Genomic DNA, 21,705 nt, shown 5'->3' with positions numbered 1-21,705 from the left:
AATTGCATGGAAACACACTAGGCTTTGAAGATACTTTAATCTGATGGTTTTTAAATTTTGTTGTACTGAGGACCATTTGCTTGCTCTTTGTGGCCAACCATAGTTTCTTATGTATTATCACCAAGTGTGTGAATGCTTGAAAGGCATTCAGATTAAATGAATGGTCCACAGCCACTGGATCTACACACACACACACAGGGGAAGAGATGAGCACATGGCTGGTGGGGTTCTTTGATGTTTGGGCTTGAAGAACTGTGTAAGTGGAAACAGCTTGCTCTGTTGAAGAGGCAAACTATTTTTCAGTTTACATTTTACAACTGAAATGAAAGAGGGTTGCCTTTTCAGAACGTGGTAAAAAGTTCAAAGAAACTTGAGGCTCCCTAGAATCTGCATCTGTTTCATTTGGGCCATCTGGAAACGGCAGGAGGGACAACTGGTGGTCCATGGACCACAGTTTTAAAATTATGTATGTAGCCCAAGGCATGTTGCTGCCTCAAGCGAGGTGGCAGTGCTGCCCTGGTGCTGGCACTGCTGACGTTGCCCCACTTTTTCTGGTGGGGCACCACCTCCTTCCCTCCCTCCCTGCTGGGCCGGCCAACCGGCCAGCCAGCTGGTCAACAGCTCCCCCTCCCGCTCACCGGCTGCTCCCACTTCTGCCCCACCTGTGAGGCTTCAGGGAGACTCATCCGAAATATGTCAAGAGGTCCCTGACACTCCCGTGGGAGCTCAGAACGCTCTCACAATGTTTCAGATGAGTCTCCTAGGAGTCCCGCGGCTGGGGCAGAAGGTGGGAGCAGCCAGCAAGCGGGGGTCGGGGGAGCTGCCACCATTGCCGCCACCTGGGCACAAGCTGTTGGCTGGCTGGCCGGCCGGCCAGCCAGCTAAGCAGGTGTCAGGCCCTTTCGGTGGGGAGAGCAGTGCAATTTTCTGCTCTTCCTGTTCTGTGCCACCGGATGCACCCACATCAGCCTGCATAATTGTAGGGCCGGCCCTGTTATTTAGATCAACTTGCAAGAGTATCATCCAAGCAATATCATCTGTGTCACAATGTTTATTCATGAACTTCCACCTATCTGCCTATCTGCCAGTTCTCAGCATTATCTCTCTTTGTCACAACCCTCCAACATTCAGTCACTCCAGCATGTCTAAGAGAGAAGACTGCTAAAACAACCTCATCTTTCAGGTGGCACAACGGTGGTTCTCTGGTGGGCCCAACCTTGGAAATATGTCTAGCTAAAGTGCTTCCCCAACTTCTCTATGGTGCAGAGATCTGGGGTCAGGGTCATTGCACTACAGCTGAGACCATTCAAAATAAATTTTTGAGAGAGCTGCTGGCACTCCCTCCGGGGGTCCCTTCTTCCCTGCTAAGACTGGAAGCTGGAATTATGTCTATCAAAGCAAGAACAGACAAAGCTGTCATCCTTTACGGTGAAAGACTTCTGAACTCCACTGACAGGAATTTGGCAAAATAAAGCTTCCTTGAGCAAATTGATGATGGTGGTTGGGCCCAATGTTGGCTAGTGCTGTCTCAGGCCTATTTTGAGGATCCCCGCAATTCCCTAACTAACTTGGATAAGCAGAGCATTAGAAACAGAATTTTTGAAGCAGATTGCCATCAAACTATTCTGGCTTGCCAATGCCAGGCCTTCTCACCATGGTTCAGTTTTTTCAAGAGAGGACAATATTTACAACAGTATTTCCAAAATTTTACTTTTGTGGCTCTCAGAAAGGCATTTAGAGCCCTTTGATTTCAAGCCATGCCAACAGCTTATTTGAATGGGAGGTACAATGGGATCCCTTTGGCTCAGCAGACCTGCATTTGTGGCTCTGGGGAAGTTGAGGATATAGTACATTATCTTCTTCATTGCCCCTTGTATGAGGAACCCTGGACCTGCCTTTTGGGGGACCTCTTGAAAAGGAGAGCTGGCAGGTCTCCTGTGGAAATCATTTGTGATCTACTGGCAGACTATAGCAAATTTATTACAACGAGGGTCGCATCTTTTGCAGTAACTTTTAATGACAACTGCTGTGAATTGCCAAGGAGATCATTTGCTATAACATAAAGTTGCATGAGCTTGTCCAGCTTGTTCGTTTGGTATATTTCTATTAGAATCGTAGAATCGTAGAATCATAGAATCATAGAATAGTAGGGTTGGAAGGGGCCTACAAGGCCATCGAGTCCAACCCCCCCTGCTCAGTGCAGGAATCCAAGTCAAAACATCCCTGACAGATGGCTGTCCAGCCTCATCTTGAATGCCTCCAGTGTGGGAGAGCCCACTACCTCCCTAGGTCATTGGTTCCATTGTCGTATTGCTCTAACAGTCAGGAAGTTTTTCCTGATGTTCAGCCAGAATCTGGCTTCCTGTAACTTGAGCCCATTATTCCATGTCCTGCATTCTGGGACGATCGAGAAGAGATCCTGGCCTTCCTCTCTGTGGCAACCTTTCAAGTAGTTGATGAGTACTGTTATATCTCCCCTCTCTTCTCAAGGCTAAACATGCCCAGTTCTTTCAGTCTCTCTTCATAGGGCTTTGTTTCCAGTCCCCTGATCATCGGTGTGGCCCTCCTCTGAACCCTCTGCCACCCTCCCTCTGCATCCTTCTCAAAATGCAGTGCCCAGTATTATATGATACTGTTTTTATTCTTAGTGCCAGTTTTTAATGAATTTATTTATTTCATTTCTATACTGCCCAATAGCCAAAGCTCTCTGGGCGGTTCACAAAAATTAAAACCAAACGGCACACAATAAAACAATATAGAATATATATAACTTTAAAACCACAATATAACAATATAACCACAATAAAACCTAGCAGCAGTGCAGGAATTTAAAATACAGATTTAAAACAGCAAAGCTAAAAGTCTAGAAAGCTAAAATGCTAAAATGCCTGGGAAAATAAAAAGGTCTTCACCTGGCGCTGAAAGGAATACAATGTAAGTGCCAGGCGAACCTCACTAGGGAGCTCATTCCACAGCTGGGGTGCCACAGCAGAAAAAGCCCTCCTCCTAGTAGCCACCTGCCTCACTTCCTTTGGCAGGGGCTCACTGAGAAGGGCCGCTGAGGATGATCTTAAGGTCTGGGCAGGCAGATATGGGAGGAGGCAATCCTTCAGATAACCCGGCCCCAAGCGGTTAAGGGCTTTAAATGTTAATACCAGCACTTTGAATTGGGCCTGGAAATGGACTGGCAGCCAGTGCCGCTGAAAAAGTACTGGCATAATATGAGCTCTCTGGCCAGTCCCTGTTAACAATCTTGCTGCCCTATTTTGGACCAGCTGATTATTAGTGTGCCCAGGACCAGATTCAGAACAGCCACTGCCTCACCTGGGTTTGATGAGAAAGAGAGGTAGAGCTGGGTGTCATCCGCATATTGATGGCACCTTAGCCCACACCTCCAGATAACCTCCCCCAGCGGTTTCACGTAGATGTTAAACAGCATGGGGAAATAGAGGAACCCCATGGCACAATTGCCATGGCACAGAGCAATAATCCCGCAGCACCACTTTCTGGAATTGGCCATCCAAGTAGGAGCGGAACCACTGCAGTGCAGTGCCCCCAACTCCCAACCCAGACAACCTATCCAGAAGGATACCATGGTCGATGGTATCGAAAGCCGCTGAGAGGTCCAGGAGAATCAACAGGGTCGCACTTCCCCTGTCCCTCTTCAGCAAAGGTCATCCCACAGGGCGACCAAGGCAGTTTCCGTTCCAAAACCAGGCCTGAAGCCCGATTGAAATGGATCTAGATAATCTGTTTCATTCAACAGTGCCTGGAGCTGTCCTGCAAGCACCCGCTCAAGCATCTTGCCCAGAAAGGGGACGTTGGCCACTGGCCTATAATTGTTAACATCCTCTGGGTCCAGGTTAGGCTTTTTCAGGAGTGGTCTAATTACTGCCTCTTTTAAAGAGGCTGGCACCACTCCCTCTCTCAAGGAGGAATTTACAACCTCCTGGACCCAGCTGGACATCCCCTCCTTGTTTGATGTAATAAGCCATGAAGGGCAAGGGTCGAGCACACAAGTGGTCAATCAGACTTGGCCAAGCACCTTGTTAGCATCCTCAGGCCTCAATAACTGAAACTCTTCCAATAAAACTGGACCAGACGGTGCTCTGAATGCCTCTACCAATGGAACTGTATTAATCGTGGTGTCCAATTCATGACGAATCTGAGCAACTTTATCTTCAAAGTGCCTTGCAAACTCATCACAGCGTGGCATCGAAGGTTCCACCATCTCCCTCCCTGGCCCAGAACGTAACGAGCCGCGAACCACTCGGAAAAGCTCTGCTGGGAAGATGCAATGCTGGTGGAAAAGAACTGTCTCTTTGCCACCCTCAACCCCACAGAGTAGGCTCGATAGTGAGCTCTTAACTGTGCTCGGTCAGACTCAGCAGGAGTTTTCCTCCACCTGCATTCTACCCGTCTCTCCTCTTGCTTCATTTCCCTCAGCCTAGGTGTATATTAAGGAGCTAGCCAGGCTCTGCTCAGAGGGAGAGGGCGCTTGGGTGCGACCGTGTCAACCGCCCGAGTCATCTCTGCATTCCACAGAGCGACCTGGGCTTCAACAGGAGCACCAGCCATACCAGCAGGAATATCCCCCAGAGCCCTCTGGAATCCATCAGAATCCATTAATCTCCGGGGGCGGACCATTTTAATAGGTCCCCCAGCCTTGCAGAGGGGAAAGGCTGCCTGGTGTCTAAACCTCAGCAGGAAGTGATCTGACCATGACAAAGGCACAGATGTTAATTCCCCCACTTTCAGATCACCATCCTTCTACCCAGTCGAGAAAACCAGATCAAACATATGTCCTTTTATATGCGTTGGGCCGATGACATATTGGGACAGCCCCATGGTTGTCATGGCAGCCATTAAGTCCTGAGCCGCCCCAGATACATTGGCCTCGGCATGGAAGTTGAGATCCCCCAGGACCATCATCCTAGGTGTCCTCAACACCAAGTCTGAGAACACCTCCGTCAGCAAAGACAGGGAGTCTGATGGACAGCAGGGTGGGTGGTATACCAACAGAATCCCTAATCTGTCCCGGGTACCCAACACAAGGTACAAATACTCAAGATCTGCACTCAAATGAGCAGGAAGCCTAGAGAGGGAGATTGAATTCCTATAGACCACAGCAACCCCCCTCCCCGACCCTCGAGTCGGTGTTCGTGCTGCACTGAGTACCCAGGGGGGCACAGCTGGGAGAGAGTGACCCCTCCCAGTTCCCCCACCCAGGTCTCAGTAATATATACCAGGTCAGCCCCCTCATCCACAATCAAATCATGGATGAGGGAGATTTTATTTTGGGCCGACCTGGCATTCAGCAGCAGCACCACCACCAGACCCGAGGGCAGACTGGTAAGGCCGCCAGGAACCATCTGATTGGGGGAAGAACCAGAAGAGGGGACAGCTGTAAGGTGTCTAGCCCCTCTTCTCCTCAGCTGGCCTGTTAATCCCCCAATGCCATACCTCCCCTTACCCGTGACCACAGTTATGGTGGCACCTCCCTGCCCCCCTGAGTTGCTCAGTGGTCCTCCCAGGCACATATTAAAATGTTAAGATATAAAATATACAACAGTATAAAATAAGATAAAAGAGGTAAAAGAGAGCAGCAGCTAAGAAGGAGCAGATAAAATCTACATTTGTACCTTTCTCCCTGGTCTTTAAAGCTGCTGCCCTCTGCTGCTGCTATTTGCTGCTGATATCTGTGGCTGCTGGTGTCTCTGGAGAGGCAGTGGGTGGGTCTTCATGTGCTGTTCCATGCATCTCCAAGTGCGACGCTTGTAACAACAGTTCCAAGCGCCAACAGTCCATCTTCCAGGAAGTATAACCCATGGTCCCAGAATTCAAATCCCTCTCGTCAGCACCCCCTTCGTAGCCAGTCATTCACCTAGAGTATTGTTCTTTCCCTTTCTGTCCCTCTTCTAACTACTGGAAGGATGGATGAGAAAACAATCTGGGCCCCAAAGTTCTTGAGTTTCCTTCCCAAAGCTTCAAAGTCTGATGTGATTTCTTCGTAGCTCTGCTAGGTGGTATCATTTGTTCCCACATGGATGAGAAGAAAGGGATACCTGTCAGTGGGCTTAATGAATGTAGGCAACCCTTCAGTCACGTCTCCAATCAATCCTCCTGGGAGACAGCATACCTGGCAAGTCCACGGCTCTTCGTGACATACTTGGGTTTCAATCCCACACAGCAAGGAGTCTCCCACTACTACTACTCTTCTCTTCTTGTTGTTGTAGGCCTTGGTTTCATCGCCTCTGCTTGACTCACCTTCAGCCTCTTGATCGCTCTCATGTGGGGTCACCTCTAATTCTTCCTCTGCAGGTTGTCCTCCAGTCTCATCCTCAAGTACCTAGAAATGGTTCCATAGCTCCACTGCTTCCACTGCTGCAGAGTGGCTTCTAGTTCTTCTGCTCCTGTCACCCTTTTCCAAGGAGTATCCTCTACCTCATTTTTCCTCACTTCAGCGTTTTCCTTTTCTGCCTCAGCTTGCTGTTGCTCTTCTAGCTTCTGTACTTTGCTTTGCTGCTGTAGTTCCACCGTTCTGTCCAAGAAGTCCTAGTCTTCTCTTATTCCCTGGAGGGTCGACCCTCGCCGCTCTAGTCCTCTTACTTTTTCTTCCAACAGCGTGATCAACTTGCACTTGTTGCAGGTGTAGGCCATGTTGTTATCAGGCAATAAAACAAACATTGCACATACCTTGCAGGTCTCTACCACTGGAGAGTCTTTTGCTTCCATAGTCTCTATTCCCTTTTTGTTTCTAGCTTTCTAATGGTACTGGGATAGCCTGGGCTTTGTCCTCTATTCACTGGAGGTTAACAACAGAGTCTCACTGGTATGGAAGTGTGTGTTACAAGAAAAGAAATTGAAAACAACATTTGTTAGGGACCTCCCCTGCCGAACTCCTGTTTGCTCTCCCTGTTTGCTTGCTCTCTGGGAGCTTGCTTGCTTCTATAGCCTCTAGACCAGCTGGAGCAGCTTCCTCTGCTTTGGGTTTATTTTATATACACCTGTATTGTAATTTATATTTGTAAAGGCCTTTGTGCTATGGACAAATAATTAACAATACAATACTAGCATTGACCTTGGCCCGTATTGTCTTATGAAGCAACTAGCCTTACTTTATTGCTAGAGGAGTCCTCCTGTGAGTTGATCCAGGCCTGTTTCTTGCTGACATCAGTAGATGGGGGTGTGTGTGTCAAATTTATTATGCACTTAAGATGAATATAGTGTAAATCATGATCCCAGCCACAAAATTAAGTACCATAAGCTTCCTTATCCATTAGCTCAGACATTTCTAATCTCTAAAAGAAAGGAAGACCAGATGGCCAAAGAACCATCAGTGTGGCTAAGAACCACACAGGCATTCAAGAGGAGGCTGGACAGCCATCTGTCAGGGATGCTCTGACTTGGATTCCTGCAGTGAGCAGGGGGTTGGACTCGATGGCCTTGTAGGCCCCTTCCAACCCTACTATTCTGTGATTCTATGAACCACACAGAGCAACAGAGGAATACTGTCCCTCTGTGTTCTATGGTAAATAAAAAATCTTAGGACTCCTATAACTTCACTGCCTCAACTTTGTGTATGGAGGCCATGTGGCCTACGTTACAGAGGACAGTCTTCTCTTTGAAAGGCAGGTTAGCACCTGGACAGCACACTGAGCAGGCATTCTCATTCCCACTATGGTGAAATGTGTTGTATTTCCATTTACACTGCAGTGATTATTTCTAAATTTGCATCTATACATATAAATTAGCACATGCCATTTTTATGCAAATCTGTCCCCTTTTGTCCTCTTTTTTTGCTGATGCATTTCCCCTTCGTGCCCACCCTAGCTTTGGTCTGCCTTCCCTCCTGGCATTTCTTCAGGTAGACTCAAAAGAGGGGGAATGCATCACACTCTCCACACACATAGGCTGTCATGCCTAGTGCCGTCAACTAGTGAAGGATTCAGAATCTCCAGCCAGGGTCCAAATCCATAAAAAGCTACACCCCTTCCCTTGTCCTTCATGCCTCCCTCCCCTGTCATAAACACATCAGTATCAACTTTCCACTTCCCATTGATTCCTCAAGAAATAAGTTATCTTGGACATAACTGCAAGATGCCATATTTTAAAAAAACAATCTGATAAAAGTAGGGTATTTGATTTCTTTCAATACTGATCTTAGCTGTAGTTAGTCAATTAATTCTTAACTCTAAATCCTACCACTATCTCCTTCAAATGACATCGTAAAATCACTTTAGGATCAGCTGGTGGATATCCTTTAATTTTCATTGATTTTCTCAGTAATACATTACCAAAATTTATCAACTATTGGGACATTCAAAAGATATTTTAAAATGTCTGCTGTGAGGCAGAACATCAACAGCATACATCATAACCTATTTTTATAAAGCAAATTTACAAATTGTATGAGGTGTTAGATACAGTTGATATTGGATTTTATAGAAACTTTCCTTCAATTTTGCTGAGATCAATCTAGGTGGAACATTCCTCCATATCCAATCCAATCCCATCCATCCTGTAAAATAAGTTATTCTACATAACTTCCCCACTTCTCATTAAAAGTATAATCCTTTTACAGGTGATTATTAACAGAGGATTATTAAATCTGTTAAAAGTGCTGCCGTTCCTTTTTTAAAAAATATTGCCTTTTTTTCTTAGAAGCAGATGTGTTTTCAAGTAGCCAGTCAGATTTGGCTGTAACATCATGAGAACAAACAAGCAAATTCATAGTGAGGTCAGTGCTTCCTGAACAGTCTTTGCCCTCATTCTGAATTAGCTTATTTGCAGGTCAATGGCACTGTCACATAGTCAAATTTGATTGGCTACATGAATTTCTTTTTTGTAGGTTTTTGTTCTTTTTTATGCTCATTTGGTCAAGAACGTCCATTTTCTTAAGGAAGACTTCTTTTCTCTAATAGCTTCCTTGACATGGTTTGTTAACCATGCTGGTGACCACTAGGTGGTACCTTTGCTAACCTATACTATGCATTCTAGGGATGTCAGAGAATTCCGCCACGGATCTCAGTGAGGCCGAATGCCAGTGCATTCGGCCCCCCAAAATCCGTGGCAGAACAAAGCCCCCCGCCCCCCCACCCTGCGAAAGGCACGCGAAACGGGACACGTCCCTGGTACCGTTCGTGCTGCTCTGCGAATGGCGTCTGCGGCTGCGGCTGGCATTCGCTTCTTCATTATCGCCATGATAGGGTATGTAAATAATTACGTAGCCTATCACGGATAACGCAGGGACACCATTTGCGTCCCTGCCGAGGCCGTGATAGGCTACGTAATTATTTACGTAGTCTATCACGGCAAAAAAAGGGAACGCAAATGGTGGCTGCCGTAGCCACCGCCATTTGCATTTCCTTTTTTTGCCGCGATAGGCTATGTAAATATTTACGTAGCCTATCATGGCAAAAGACGGGGGCGCAAATGGCATAGTGGCCGCCATTTGCACCCCTGTCTTTTGCCGTAATAGGCTACATAATTATTTACGTAGCCTATCACAGCAAAAAAAAGGGAACGCAAATGGCGGCTGCCATAGCCGCTGCCATTTGTGTTCCCTTTTTTTTTGCCGTGATAGGCTACGTAAATATATACGTAGCCTATCACGGCAAAATACAGGGACGCAAATGGCGGTGGCTACGGCGGCTGCTGTTTGTGTCCTTGTGCAGCCCAGCGGCCGGATGTCTGGCTGCGGGTGGCCCCGGCCGGCGGCTCCACGGAGTTGCTGCGGAGCGCAGCCAGCTGGGGAGAATTTCAGGGGGAGGGACGGAGCACCTCCCCCCCACCGCGAATGTCACCCTTTGAAAAGGTAAGTGACTTTCGTACATCCCTAATTCTATCCGAGCTTTTACCAAGCAGTAAAATCATCAATACAAAGCTGTTTAAGTTTAGTGGAAGTTCCAGACACAAAATTATCCACCCTTAATTTGTGCTGCTTCCGAGTTAAAAACATCTTCAAAATAGACAGCCCAGCCCGACAAGGAGAGTGGGTGACCAGTCAGATGGGCGATTAATAAATTTAATAAATAAATAAATAAATAAATAATAAAAGGAGAGAGAGAAAAAATAAAAGACTTGTGTGTCCCTCGTGCATCTCGAAGGGTGGATGTAAAATTTCATAGCCTCTTGACCCTCACCAAACACAGTCTGTGGCAGCCACGCCTTAAATACTTGCCAGGGGGAGGAGGAGCAGATGGAAGTAAGGCTGAAGGGCAGCTCAGGGAGCCAGCAGGAGCCCAGGTAAAATCTCACAGCCTCTGGACCGTTACCCACCAGAACAATGCATGGCGTCAGTATCTTTGCTAACACAGTGCATCCCATCCTCCCAATCTGGATTTGAGTCTGAAAGACCAAGGAAAAGTATGGTGTACGGAGGGTAAGTTATAAGCAAGCACAACTTATGACATTGCACAAGATCATCACTGAGCATGGGGCACGTCTGTTAAGGCATCAGCCTTAGCTTCCAGTTTCCTGGCTTTGGGCAGATTTGTACATGATGCTAAGCTATCCTGTGAATAAGCCACCATGAGTTGGTTGTTCGCTGAACAACCCACAGTACTCCTGACAGACAATAGGGCTTGCCATGGCTTGTTCTCCCGCTCATTCCCTTTCAGTCTTCTCACCGGCTTTGGCATGTATCCCGGGCTGGCAGAACTCCTCATAGTCTCAGTCGCTATGTCGGCACCCTTTCTGCAGTTGGTCCATTGGGACTGCCACCTACCAAGGGAAACTCCCCCCACCCCCTGCATCAGCTCACCAGATGGAGTTAATTTTCTGAGCCCTTATGAACGCATTCATCACCTTTTGGGGGGGGACTTTCGCTGTTGAGCAAATCCACCTCTCCGATATTTAGCCAAGCATCCCCATATTCCCCCTCTTTCACTCCAATGCTTACATTGCTAGCTAAAAAACACCTTTTTAAACAAAGACTGCTTCACATCACCTAGAGTAAGCACACCCACTCCCAAAGTAAGAACATCAGCTGGCAAAATGCCTTCTCTCCAGCCACGTTCAGCTCCCCTCTCCCTTCCTGCTTATTGCTTCCCTCCATTGCCCACTTTTTTTCTTTTCTTTTTTTTTTAGAGGTTGTGAACGCATTGGGACAACCTTCAGTGTCCTTTGTTTGTGATTTGTAGGGGCATGTGGCCAAGGGCACTGAGAAGGAATGAGGGAGGATGGCAGAGGCATGAGCAAGATCACAAGGAGCAGCCAAGGTTTTTGCCGCTCTGGCCAGGCAGCTCTCTAGCTGTTCTCAGCAACCCATGATAAAATTGCCCTGCCAGGTTCAGTTTTACACACAAGCCACCATGGGTTTGAACAGCCTAAAACAAATAAGCCACCCTACAGAAACCGTGCTGAGTTCACACAATACAACAACTCACCGCGGCTGATCACACATGGTATGTTATTGTATCCTGCGAACCAGGTCTTTTTGGAGTTTGAGCCAACATCAAGAGCAGTGCTATAAGAGGGCGCACTAGGGCATGTGCATCAAATCTTCCGAGCTGTGCCCCAGATCTTCCGAGCTGTGCCCCAGATCTTCCGAGCTCTGCCCCAGATCTTCCGAGCTGTGCCCCAGATCTTCCGAGCTGTGCCCCAGATCTTCCGAGCTGTGCCCCAGATCTTCCGAGCTGTGCCCCAGATCTTCCGAGCTGTGCCCCAAATCTTTTGAGCTGTCCCAGTGATACCATCAGCCTTGCTACAAGGCTTCCTCTTCTCTCAGTAACTCAGTAGCTTTGCAGTGACTAGGTGACCTTAGGACTCACTTCCTTAGCAGTCCAATAGAGAGCTTAACATCACGGCAGCAGCTTTTAAACTATAGGAGAAACTGCCACCTTTCCTTTCACAGTGTGCTCATTGTTTTTTTCCCTCTCTCCCAACCTTTCTTCTCTTACATGCACACTGCTGGGAGCTTTCGTGCAAAGAAAGTATGAAGAGAGAAAGGGAAGGGCAGAAGAGCTCCCTGTGAAATGCTTGTGTTTCACATAACATCTGATTTTTCTACCCCAAACTGGAACTTTTGGCTCCTGCAGAAGCTCGGAGGCTTCAGCATAGGAAAGGATTTAATTAGCCTCCACAAACGTCCTTTTCCCCTCTCCACCTTAAACTTTCCCCACGTAGCTGCAGGCAGCAGATTATTCCAAAAGGAGGTTAGGACTATGTAACATCGTGTTCCAGGCAGTGTTGGGGATGCTGTGTGCGAAGTGCCTTATGGCACTGCCAACAACTGCAAGTATTTTAAATAAGTTTTACAGTTTTAAAAAAGAAAAAGCCCTCTGTCACCTCCCTTCCTAAAGTTAATTAAGGTATTAGACCTTCCCACACCTTCTACCCCACCCCAAATTTCTCTGAAGTGCTACCCCTATGAAAGGAACCACTTTGCTTTGGGAATTCTTTCTCTCTCCAATCCATTTCCAGTCACTATTCTTTTTTTCCCTCTTCTTTCCTCCCCTCCCCTCTACTTGTCTTTCTTTCTCTTCTTTGTTCCATCTAGAGCAAGTTTTGGGATATTCTCAAGAGGGGAGGGTGGTGGGTAAGAGAAGTTCTGAACTCTATTTGACTTCATACAAACAGACAAAAGGGTTTGTTGGTTTTCTTCTTACCTTTAGGAAAGTGGGTTCACGTGGTTGCACAGGAAGGATTCTGAGGTTATTAGGTTTGTCCATTTATTTTTATTATTAACACTGATATACTGCCTTATCTTCTGCAAGGCCATCAAAGTGCTGTACAACAATTTAAAACAGTAAAGCCTTAAAACAATAAAAACAAAGGCATAATCCTATGCATGTTTAGTCAGAGAAAAGTCCTACAACTCTCAGGAATGCTGAGTGGGGCCTCTGCCTCCCCTCCAGCCTCCCTCCCTCCCTCCCTCCCTCCCTCCCTCTCTCTAGCTCTCACTCCGTCTGAGCTGCACAAGCGCCCCGAGTCTGCTTTCTGTCCTCATCCATCTGGTGCTCCTCTTCCTTTCTGCTTGGCCCCATCCTGCCAAGTCGCTCAGTTTTGGGCCAGGCTCAGATGCCATGCCCACCCCCCTCAGCACAGAGCCATGCATTCAGGTTGCTGGTGGTGATGTTTGGCTCTTGGTGGAGAGAGCAAGGGGGAGCGGTTGGGGTGGAGCCCCCCGCCCCCCGGGCAGAGGTGCAACCTGGCCCAACTGTGCACCCTCCCGGCTTGCAGGAGATCATCACTGGGGGGGCAGGGAAGAGCTGTGGGAGATGGTGGGGTAAGCGCGCGTGTGTGTGTGTGTGTGTGTTTAGGAGGGAGTGTGTTGCTTTCTCTGTCCATCAAAGGCACACTTCATGGGGGCTGCTTTAAAGCTTAAGGTGGGCTTGCTCTTGAGGAGAGTCCACGGTGCAAACCAAGGCAGAAGGAAGAAAATGACATTGGCCCTCTGGATTTCCCCCAATGTGGGATCCATAACAGGGACAAGGTGCAGGGCGGGGGGTGGGCAGTGGGGAGAGCTTCTCACAGAGAGGAAGGCCAAGATCTCTTCTCCATCATCCCAGAGTGCAGGACATGTAATAATGGGCTCAAGTGACAGGAAGCCAGATTCCAGCTGAACATCAGGAGAAACTTCCTGACTGTTAGAGCAATACGACAGTGGCACCCATGGCCTAGGGAGGCGGTGTTCTCTCCCACGCTGGAGGCACTCAAGACGAGGCTGGACAGCCATCTGTCAGGGATGCTCTGACTTGGATTCCTGCATTGAGCAGGGGGTTGGACTTGATGGTCTTAGAGGCCCCTTCCAACCCTACTATTCTATGATTCTATGATGTTTTTCTGTCTAAACATGCATAGGATTGTGCCCTAAATGCATTCAGTCCTTAATTAAAAGCTACGTATTTTAAAAGGCTACACTGAAGAGAGTAATCTTCACACCCTTTCTATAGGCCAAGAGAGTGAGCACCAATTGTAGTTCTTGTGGGAGTGCATCCCAGAGTTTGGGGGCAACACAGAAGAAAGCCCTGTCAGATGTGCCTAACAAACGGGCTTCTGAGGGTAATGGCGCCCTCAAAAGAGGTTATCTTGCAGATCTTCATACTTGGGCAGGTTCATAGTAAGACAGGCAGCCCCTTAGATAGCCAGGTCCTAAACTGTTTAGGGCTTTAAAGGTTAAAACCAACACCTGGAAAGCAATTGGCAACCAGTGTAGGTTTTTCAAGGCAGGTGTATTATGATCCCAATACTGTGCACTGGTTAGCAACCTAGCTGCTGCATTTTGCACAAATTGATGTTCCCAAACACTCTTCAGGGATAGCCTCACATTTTATAATCACTTGTTTTTATTGAGAATGTGTTACGAGAAAAGCATCTTTGTTATCTGTTCAAAATCATCTGGTCTTGACATCCTGGATTCAAAAATTGTAATGCACTTCATGTGACATAACACTGTACTTCTTAAATGATAATACAGGTAGGGCCAGCTCAGAAAATAAAATTAATTTGAATGCGTTTCTAGTTTTATATTGCCTGCACTTTTCAATTTTGCTCTCTCATTTCAAGGAGCTGCATGTGCAAGGTTAAGTATCATGCAAGGTTAAGTATCTATGGCATGTATGGCAGCAATGCCTGCATGAAAGATTGATATATGTGCTCAACTAGTTAACTTAAGAATCAAGGCAACACAGTTTCAAATTAAACAGGGTGCCACTGTTGTATATGCCACAGCTGCAAGGAAAATATTCTCTAAGTCTGGATTACCCTATATAAAGAGCTCTAGAAGAATTAGGATGCAACCCTGTCCATTTGTATAAGGGCATTATCATACTGCCAGTTTTATTTATTTATTTATTGTTAAATTTATTAATCGCCCATCTGGCTGGTCACCCAGCCACTCTGGGCGATGTACAGCGTATAATAAAACAGTTTAAAACAATAAAATTCTACAATAAAAACGTTTTCTAAAATACCCTAACCCACCCCAAATGCCTGCCTGAACAACCATGTTTTTAATGCACGACAGAAGCTCATTAAAGAGGGGGCATGGCGGAGTTCCCTAGGGAGGGAGTTCCACAGAGTGGGGGCCACCACAGAAAAGGCCCTCTCCCTCGTCCCCACCAGTCTAGCTGTCCTGGCTGATGGGACAGAGAGAAGGCCATCCAAGGCTGATCTTGTTAAGCGGCCTGTCTGGTGTTGCTGGAGGCGCTCCTTAAGATAGGCTGGGCTGGAACTATATAGGGTTTTAAAGGTCAAAACCAACACCTTGAATTTGGCCCGGAAAACAACTGGTAATCAGTGCAACTCCTTCAGCACTGGAGTGATGTGATCTCGCCAGCGGCTGCCTTTAATCAGGCGAGCCACCGCGTTCTGCACCAGCTGCAGCTTCCGGACCGTCTTCAAGGGTAACCCCACATAGAGCGCATTACAGTAGTCTAAATGAGAGGAGACCAGGGCATGTACTACCGATGGGAGCAGATGGTCAGGAAGGAAGGGGTGCAGCCGCCGTATCAGATGGAGTTGATACAGCGCTGTCTGGCTCACAGCTGACACCTGAGCCTCCATGGATAGCTGGGAGTCTAAAATGACCCCAGGCTGCTGACCTGGTCTTTCAAGGGTAGCCGTACCCCATTCAACACCAGGTCAACATCCCCCAACCTCCTCTTGTCTCCCACCAAAAGTACCTCGGTCTTGTCAGGGTTCAGCTTCAGCTTATTCCTCCCCATCCAGCCACTCATCGTCTCCAAACATTTGGACAGGGATTCTACGGCCAACCTTGGTGAAGATTTGAATGAGAGGTAGAGCTGTGTGTCATCTGCATATTGATGACACCGCACCCCAAACCTCCTGATGATAGTCTCCAGCGGCTTCACATAGATGTTAAATAGCATTGGGGAGAGGATGGAACCCTGTGGCACCCCACAAGGGAGTGGCCACGGGTCCGAAACCTCCTCTCCCAGTGCTACCCTCTGGTACCTGCCGGAGAGGAAGGACCGGAACCACCGCAATACGGTGTCTCCAATGCCCAACCCCTCCAGGCGGTCCAGAAGGATACCGTGGTCAATGGTATCAAAAGTCGCTGAGAGGTCGAGAACAAGGAAGGAGCATTCACCCCTATCCAGAGCCCTCTTCATATCATCTACCAAGGTGACCAAGGCCGTTTCTGTCCCATGCCCAAGCCTGAAGCCCGACTGAAATGGGTCTAGATAATCAGTTTCTTCCAAGTGTGCCTTCAACTGCACCGCCACCACCCGCTCAATCACCTTGCCCAAAAATGGCAGATTTGAGACTGGGCGAAAGTTGTTCAGAACTTGAGGATCCAAGGAGGGCTTCTTTAAGAGCGGTCTTATCACTGCCTCCTTGAGGGCTGATGGCATCACTCCCTCCTCAAGCGAGGCGTTCACCGCCGCCCTGATCCCCTCACCCAGCCCATAATGAGCCAAGATGGGCAAGGATCAAGTAAGCAGGTGGTCGGCCTTACAGATGAAAGCACCTTGTCCACTTCATCAGGAGGAAGAAGCTGGAACTGATCCCACAAAACCGGTTTGCCACAGGCCGCCTCTTGCTCACTAACTGTATCCACAGCGTGCAGAGTAACACTCCTAATCTGATCAATTTTATCTGCAAAGTGCCTTGCCAAGGCCTCACAGGAGGCCTTAGAATGCTCCAGTGGTTCCGGAGCCACAGGACCGACCAGGCTCCGGACCACTTGGAACAGCCTCCTGGGACAGCACTCTGCAGATGCGATAGAGGCAGCATAATATTCCTTTTTTGCTGCCTTCACCGCCACGTGATAGGCTGAAGATACAGCTCTAGCCCGTGTCTGATCGTCTTTGGAGCGAGACTTCCGCCACTGGCGCTCTAGCCGTCTCACCTCCTGTTTCAGAGCTCGTAACTGTGGATTGAACCATGGTGCAGTCCGAGCCCTGTTCAGGGGGAGAGGGCATTTCGGAGCCACCTGATCTAATGCCCCAGTGATTGCGGCATTCCAGCCACCCACCAGGGTCTCGACCGAGTGGCCGTTGGCGTACCCCAGAGAATCTCCAAGCGCGTTCAGGAATCCATTTGGATCCATAAGACGCCTGGGGCGGACCATTTTAATGGGTCCTCCACCCCTGCGGAGGAGTTGTGGAACCGAGAAGTCCAACGTCACCAGATAGTGATCTGACCGTGACAAGGGGATGGTGGATATACCCCCGACTTCGAGATCACTCCCTGCTTCTCCAGAAGCAAACACAAGGTCTAGTGCATGACCGACTACATGGGTGGGCCCAGTTAGAATATGGTGCAGCTCCCAGGAAGCCATGGTCTCCATGAAGTCCCGAGGTGCTCCTGTGAGGATGGCCTCTGACTGTACGTTGAAGTCCCCCAACACCAATAAGTTAGGGGACTGCACACGCACATCAGAGACCACCTCAAGCACCTCGGCCAGGGAGTCAGTCGTGCAGCGGGGTGGATGGTACACGAGCAGAATCCCCAGACTCCCCTTCGGGCCCAACCTCCAGTACATGCACTCAGCAACCTTGGTCTCCCGGAGAGGGGGGGTCTGGTGAAGTCCAAGGACTCTCGGTAGATAACAGCCACTCCCCCTCCCCGATCCCCAGCCCTCGGCTGCTATGCATACAAAAATCCAGCTGGACACATGGCTGCAAGGGTTGGAGCAGCAGCCTCGGCCAGCCAGGTCTCCGTAATACATGCCAGGTCTGCACCCTCATCCAGGATCATGTCATGGATGAGGGAGGTTTTCTGGGTAACAGACCTGGCATTGCAGAGCAGCAAACGAAGGCCAGAAGATGGGGTCACGCCTCCCCCAGCCATCCTTTGGCTCTGGAAAGGCCCGGAGCAGGGGAGAGATACTACACATCTCTCCCTTGTTCCCCTTACCTGGCATGGCCTGCCCCTAGTGCTCCGCCAGCGCCTGCTGCCCAGCCTCAGTATGTTCTGGCCCCCAACAGTCCCCCCACTGCCTCCATCAGGTGGACACATGCCCCCTCGCTCCCGCCTATCAGGCAGGCTACCCACCCCTAAAAACACAGCAAAATCTCCCAGAAATTAAAAACAAACAAACAAACAAAAAACAATAAAAAGAACAATAAAAAAACCATTATTTGTTTTATTTTTTATTCCTTTCCTGAAGATCCCCCAGTGTGGAATTTGTTCCTGCTTTTCCACAGCAGCCACACACCGAACCCCAAGATCCCTTTCTTGGTCAGTCCCTGCCAGCTCAGACTCCATCAGCATTTTATCAGAATGCTGATAAGAAACCCATCTTACTTCTTTTAGAGAGGCACAGAGGGTTGGATCCTTCATCTTTGTGCCTGTCTCTTCCTGATCTCAACATTACAGTGTTGTCTTCTGCCGTTTCCTTTAATATAGGAAAACTACGAAGTTTTCCCTTAGAAATGTTTATGTTTTGGCTGTTCAGACATAAACCATTTGTTGTTTGCATTAGGGGTTTGGTAAATGTTTCTATTGATTTATTATATATGGGAAGTTCTGTTTGATAAGATTTGCTATAGCATGGCCATGGTCATTTTTTATCACCTTCAGAGATGTAGAAATTGCTAAATGCTTTGCAACAGTGATTTCCTGTAGCAGGGAGTTCCATAATTCAGCTTTTCTCAGGTTAAGTATAGACAGATGATGATGATGATGATGATAATAATAATAATGAATGAATGAATGAATTGCTTCCCAATGCAAAAAGCCATCTAAAAGCAACTTACACACACAAATACAGAAACCAATAATTAATATAACAGAAAACCTGTTACCAGCTTTTATCAGGTTTGGCTTGTTCTCCAGCTACGGCATCTCCTGGACAGGGATAGCTTGGCCACAGTGGTACAGGCACTAGTAACCTCAAGACTGGATTACAGCAATACGCTCTATGTGGGGCTGCCCTGTTTGTTGGGAGCTGCCCCTTTTCAGCATAAAACTCCTTTGCTGAGGGAACTGCACTGGCTGCCTATTTGCTGCCGAGCCAGGTTTAAGGTTTTCATGCTAGTGTACAAAGCCCTAAACAACTTGGGACCAGGATACCTGAGAGAGCACCTTGTCCCTTACCAACCTGCCCGGTCGCTGAGGTCATCAGAAAGCATTTCCACATGGACCTATGGCCCGACTGGAGTCCACCCAGAGAAGAGCTTTCAGTGTGGCGGCCCCCTTCCTATGGAACTCCCTGCCTCTGGGTGTCCGGCAGACACCAACACTGGGTTGTTTTTGGCACCCAATATAGTGCCAAGATAGCGCCAAGATATAGTGCCAAGATAGCACCCAATAATAGTCTTCAGACACATGTAGGAAGAAAGCCAGACTATGAAGCACATGGTCTTCGATGTCTATATACTAATGCCCAGAGTATGGGAAACAAACAGAACGAACTTGAACTCTTAATACAGGAGGGAAATTATGCCTTGATAGGTATAACTGAGACTTGGTGGGATGACTGTCATGACTGGAATACAGCAATTGAAGGATATAACTTGTTCAAAAAGAACAGGAGGAACAGAAAGGGAGGTGGGGTTGCACTGTATGTGAAAAATACATATCTCTGCACAGAAATACAGGAGGATGAGCTTGGTAGCCCCATCAAGAGCATCTGGATCAAAATAAATGGAGCAAAGAATAAAAGGAACCTGGTGGTCGGAGTCTACTACTGGCCACCCAACCAAGGAGAAGACGAGGATGAAACTGTTGAAAAGCAAATAGCCAATGTTTCAAGGAAGCATGATGTAGTAGTAATGGGGGACTTCAATTTCCCCGATATTTGTTGGGAGACAAATTCTGCAAAACATGGCCCCTCCAGGAAATTCCTGACTTGTGTGGCGGATAACTTCCTCCTACAAAAAGTAGAGGAAGGAACTAGAGGATCGGCTATCCTTGACTTGATCCTAACCAACAGAGATGACTTAGTGGATAAAGTAGTAGTTACAGGAACTCTGGGGGAAAGCGACCATGTTGCACTTGAGTTGTTGGTTCTAAGGGAAGCAAAAGCCGAGTGTAGTCAAATGCGTACCCTGGATTTTAGGAAAGCTGATTTCAATAAACTCAGAACAATGATCAGTAAGGTCCCATGGCAAGCGACACTAATGAGAAAAGGAGTCCGAGATGGGTGGGAGCTTTTAAAAAAGGAAATTCTCAAGGCACAATCACAAACAATTCCAACAAGAAGAAAAGGTGGAAGACAACAGAAGAAGCCAATGTGGTTTCACAAAAAGCTTAGGGATGACCTGAAAACAAAAAAAGGACACATATAGGAAGTGGAAAGAAGGCCAAGTAACAAAGGAAGAGTATAGGCAGGTAGCACAGAATTGCAGGGATGGTGTCAGGAAGGCTAAAGCTGAGAACGAGCTGAGGTTAGCGAGAGATGCTAAAAACAACAAAAAGGCTTTCTTCAGCTACGTGCATAGTAAAAGGCAGAAGAAAGAAATGGTTGTTCAGCTCTTAAATAAGGATGGCAAAACGATAACAGATGACAAAGAAAAGGCAGAGGTGCTCAATTCCTACTTTGGCTCAGTCTTCTCCCAAAAGAGTGTCTATGACCCCCCTAGCAAAGGCGAAGTACAGGCTGAAGGGGCAGGATTGCAGCTTGAGATCGATAGGCGTATGGTCAAGGAACACCTAATGACTTTGAACGAGTTCAAATCTCCAGGGCCAGATGAACTGCACCCTAGAGTCATAAAGGAAGTGGCAGAAGAACTCTCAGAACCGCTGTCTATTCTCTTTGAGAAATCATGGAGGATGGGGGAAGTGCCAGATGACTGGAGGAGGGCTAATGTTGTCCCTATCTTCAAAAAGGGTAAAAAGGAGGAACCTGGGAACTACAGACCAGTCAGTCTGACATCAATCCCTGGGAAAATTCTGGAGCAGATGATAAAGGAATCCATCTGGAACCACCTTGAAAACAATGCCGTGATTACTCGAAGCTAACATGGATTTGTCAAAAACAAGTCCTGCCAGACGAATCTGATCTCATTTTTAGGGATGTCAGAGAATTCCGCCACGGATCTTGGTGAGGCCGAATGCCAGTGCAGGCGGCCCCCCAAAATCTGTGGCGGAACGGCATGCCGCCCCCCGCCCCCCCGCGGATCCCGCCCTAGACGAGACTTACCTGGGGTGGATCTTCCGGGTGGCAGCGGCGGGTGGTCTTCCGACCGGCTACCGCCGCCACCATTTTCAGGCTTTGGGGGGGGGGGAAGACGTGATAGGCTCCCTAAAGATTTACATAGTCTATCATGGCTAGGTTTTAAAAAAAAGAAAAAAAAGACGTGATAGGCTACGTAAATCTTTACGTAGCCTATCATAGTTGGGGGTGGGTTTAAAAAAAAAAACACGTACGCAAATGGTGGCAGCTACGGCCGCCGCCATTTGCGTTCCTTCTTTTTACCATCTTAATCTACGTAAATATTTACGTAGACGATGACGGCGAAAATCAAGGGGAACGCAAATAGCGTAGCAGGCGCTATTTGCGTCCCCTTTTGATTTGCCGTTTTAGCCTATGTAAAGATTTACGTAGGCTAAAACGGTGAATGAAAAAGGGACGCAAATAGCACCCGCTACGCTATTTGCGTTCCCCTTGATTTTCGCCGTCATAGTCTACGTAAATATTTACGTAGATTAAGACGGTAAAAAGAAGGAACGCAAATGGCGGCGGCCATAGCCGCTGCCATTTGCGTACGCGGTTTTTTTTTTCTTCTTTACCCAGAGCCCTCTGTGGCCAGAAATCCGGCTGCGGACGGCTCTGGCCTGGGTGGGCCG

General features: G+C 47.9%; 2 protein-coding genes across 21 annotated transcripts in view; one reads left to right on the top strand and one right to left on the bottom strand.

The window, feature by feature from the left end:
* The window catches only part of TSPAN9 (tetraspanin 9), a 311,820-nt gene that overhangs the window by 137,742 nt on the left and 152,373 nt on the right, over positions 1-21,705 (top strand). The window lies entirely within an intron of this gene.
* On the bottom strand, positions 15,435-21,320 carry LOC146344370 (uncharacterized). The gene is made up of 2 exons (XM_084859983.1): positions 15,604-21,320; positions 15,435-15,548 (listed from the first exon to the last, which is right to left on the bottom strand). Exon 1 carries the CDS (start codon positions 17,639-17,641, stop codon positions 16,346-16,348), a length of 1,296 nt encoding a protein of 431 aa, XP_084716109.1. The 5' UTR covers positions 17,642-21,320; the 3' UTR covers positions 15,435-15,548; positions 15,604-16,345.

This window comes from Heloderma suspectum, chromosome 5, assembly GCF_057233095.1.
Source record: "Heloderma suspectum isolate Gila_16-S chromosome 5, 16-S_ref, whole genome shotgun sequence".
Classification (NCBI taxonomy): Eukaryota; Metazoa; Chordata; class Lepidosauria; order Squamata; family Helodermatidae; genus Heloderma; species Heloderma suspectum.
This window is presented reverse-complemented; position numbering and strand designations above follow the sequence as displayed.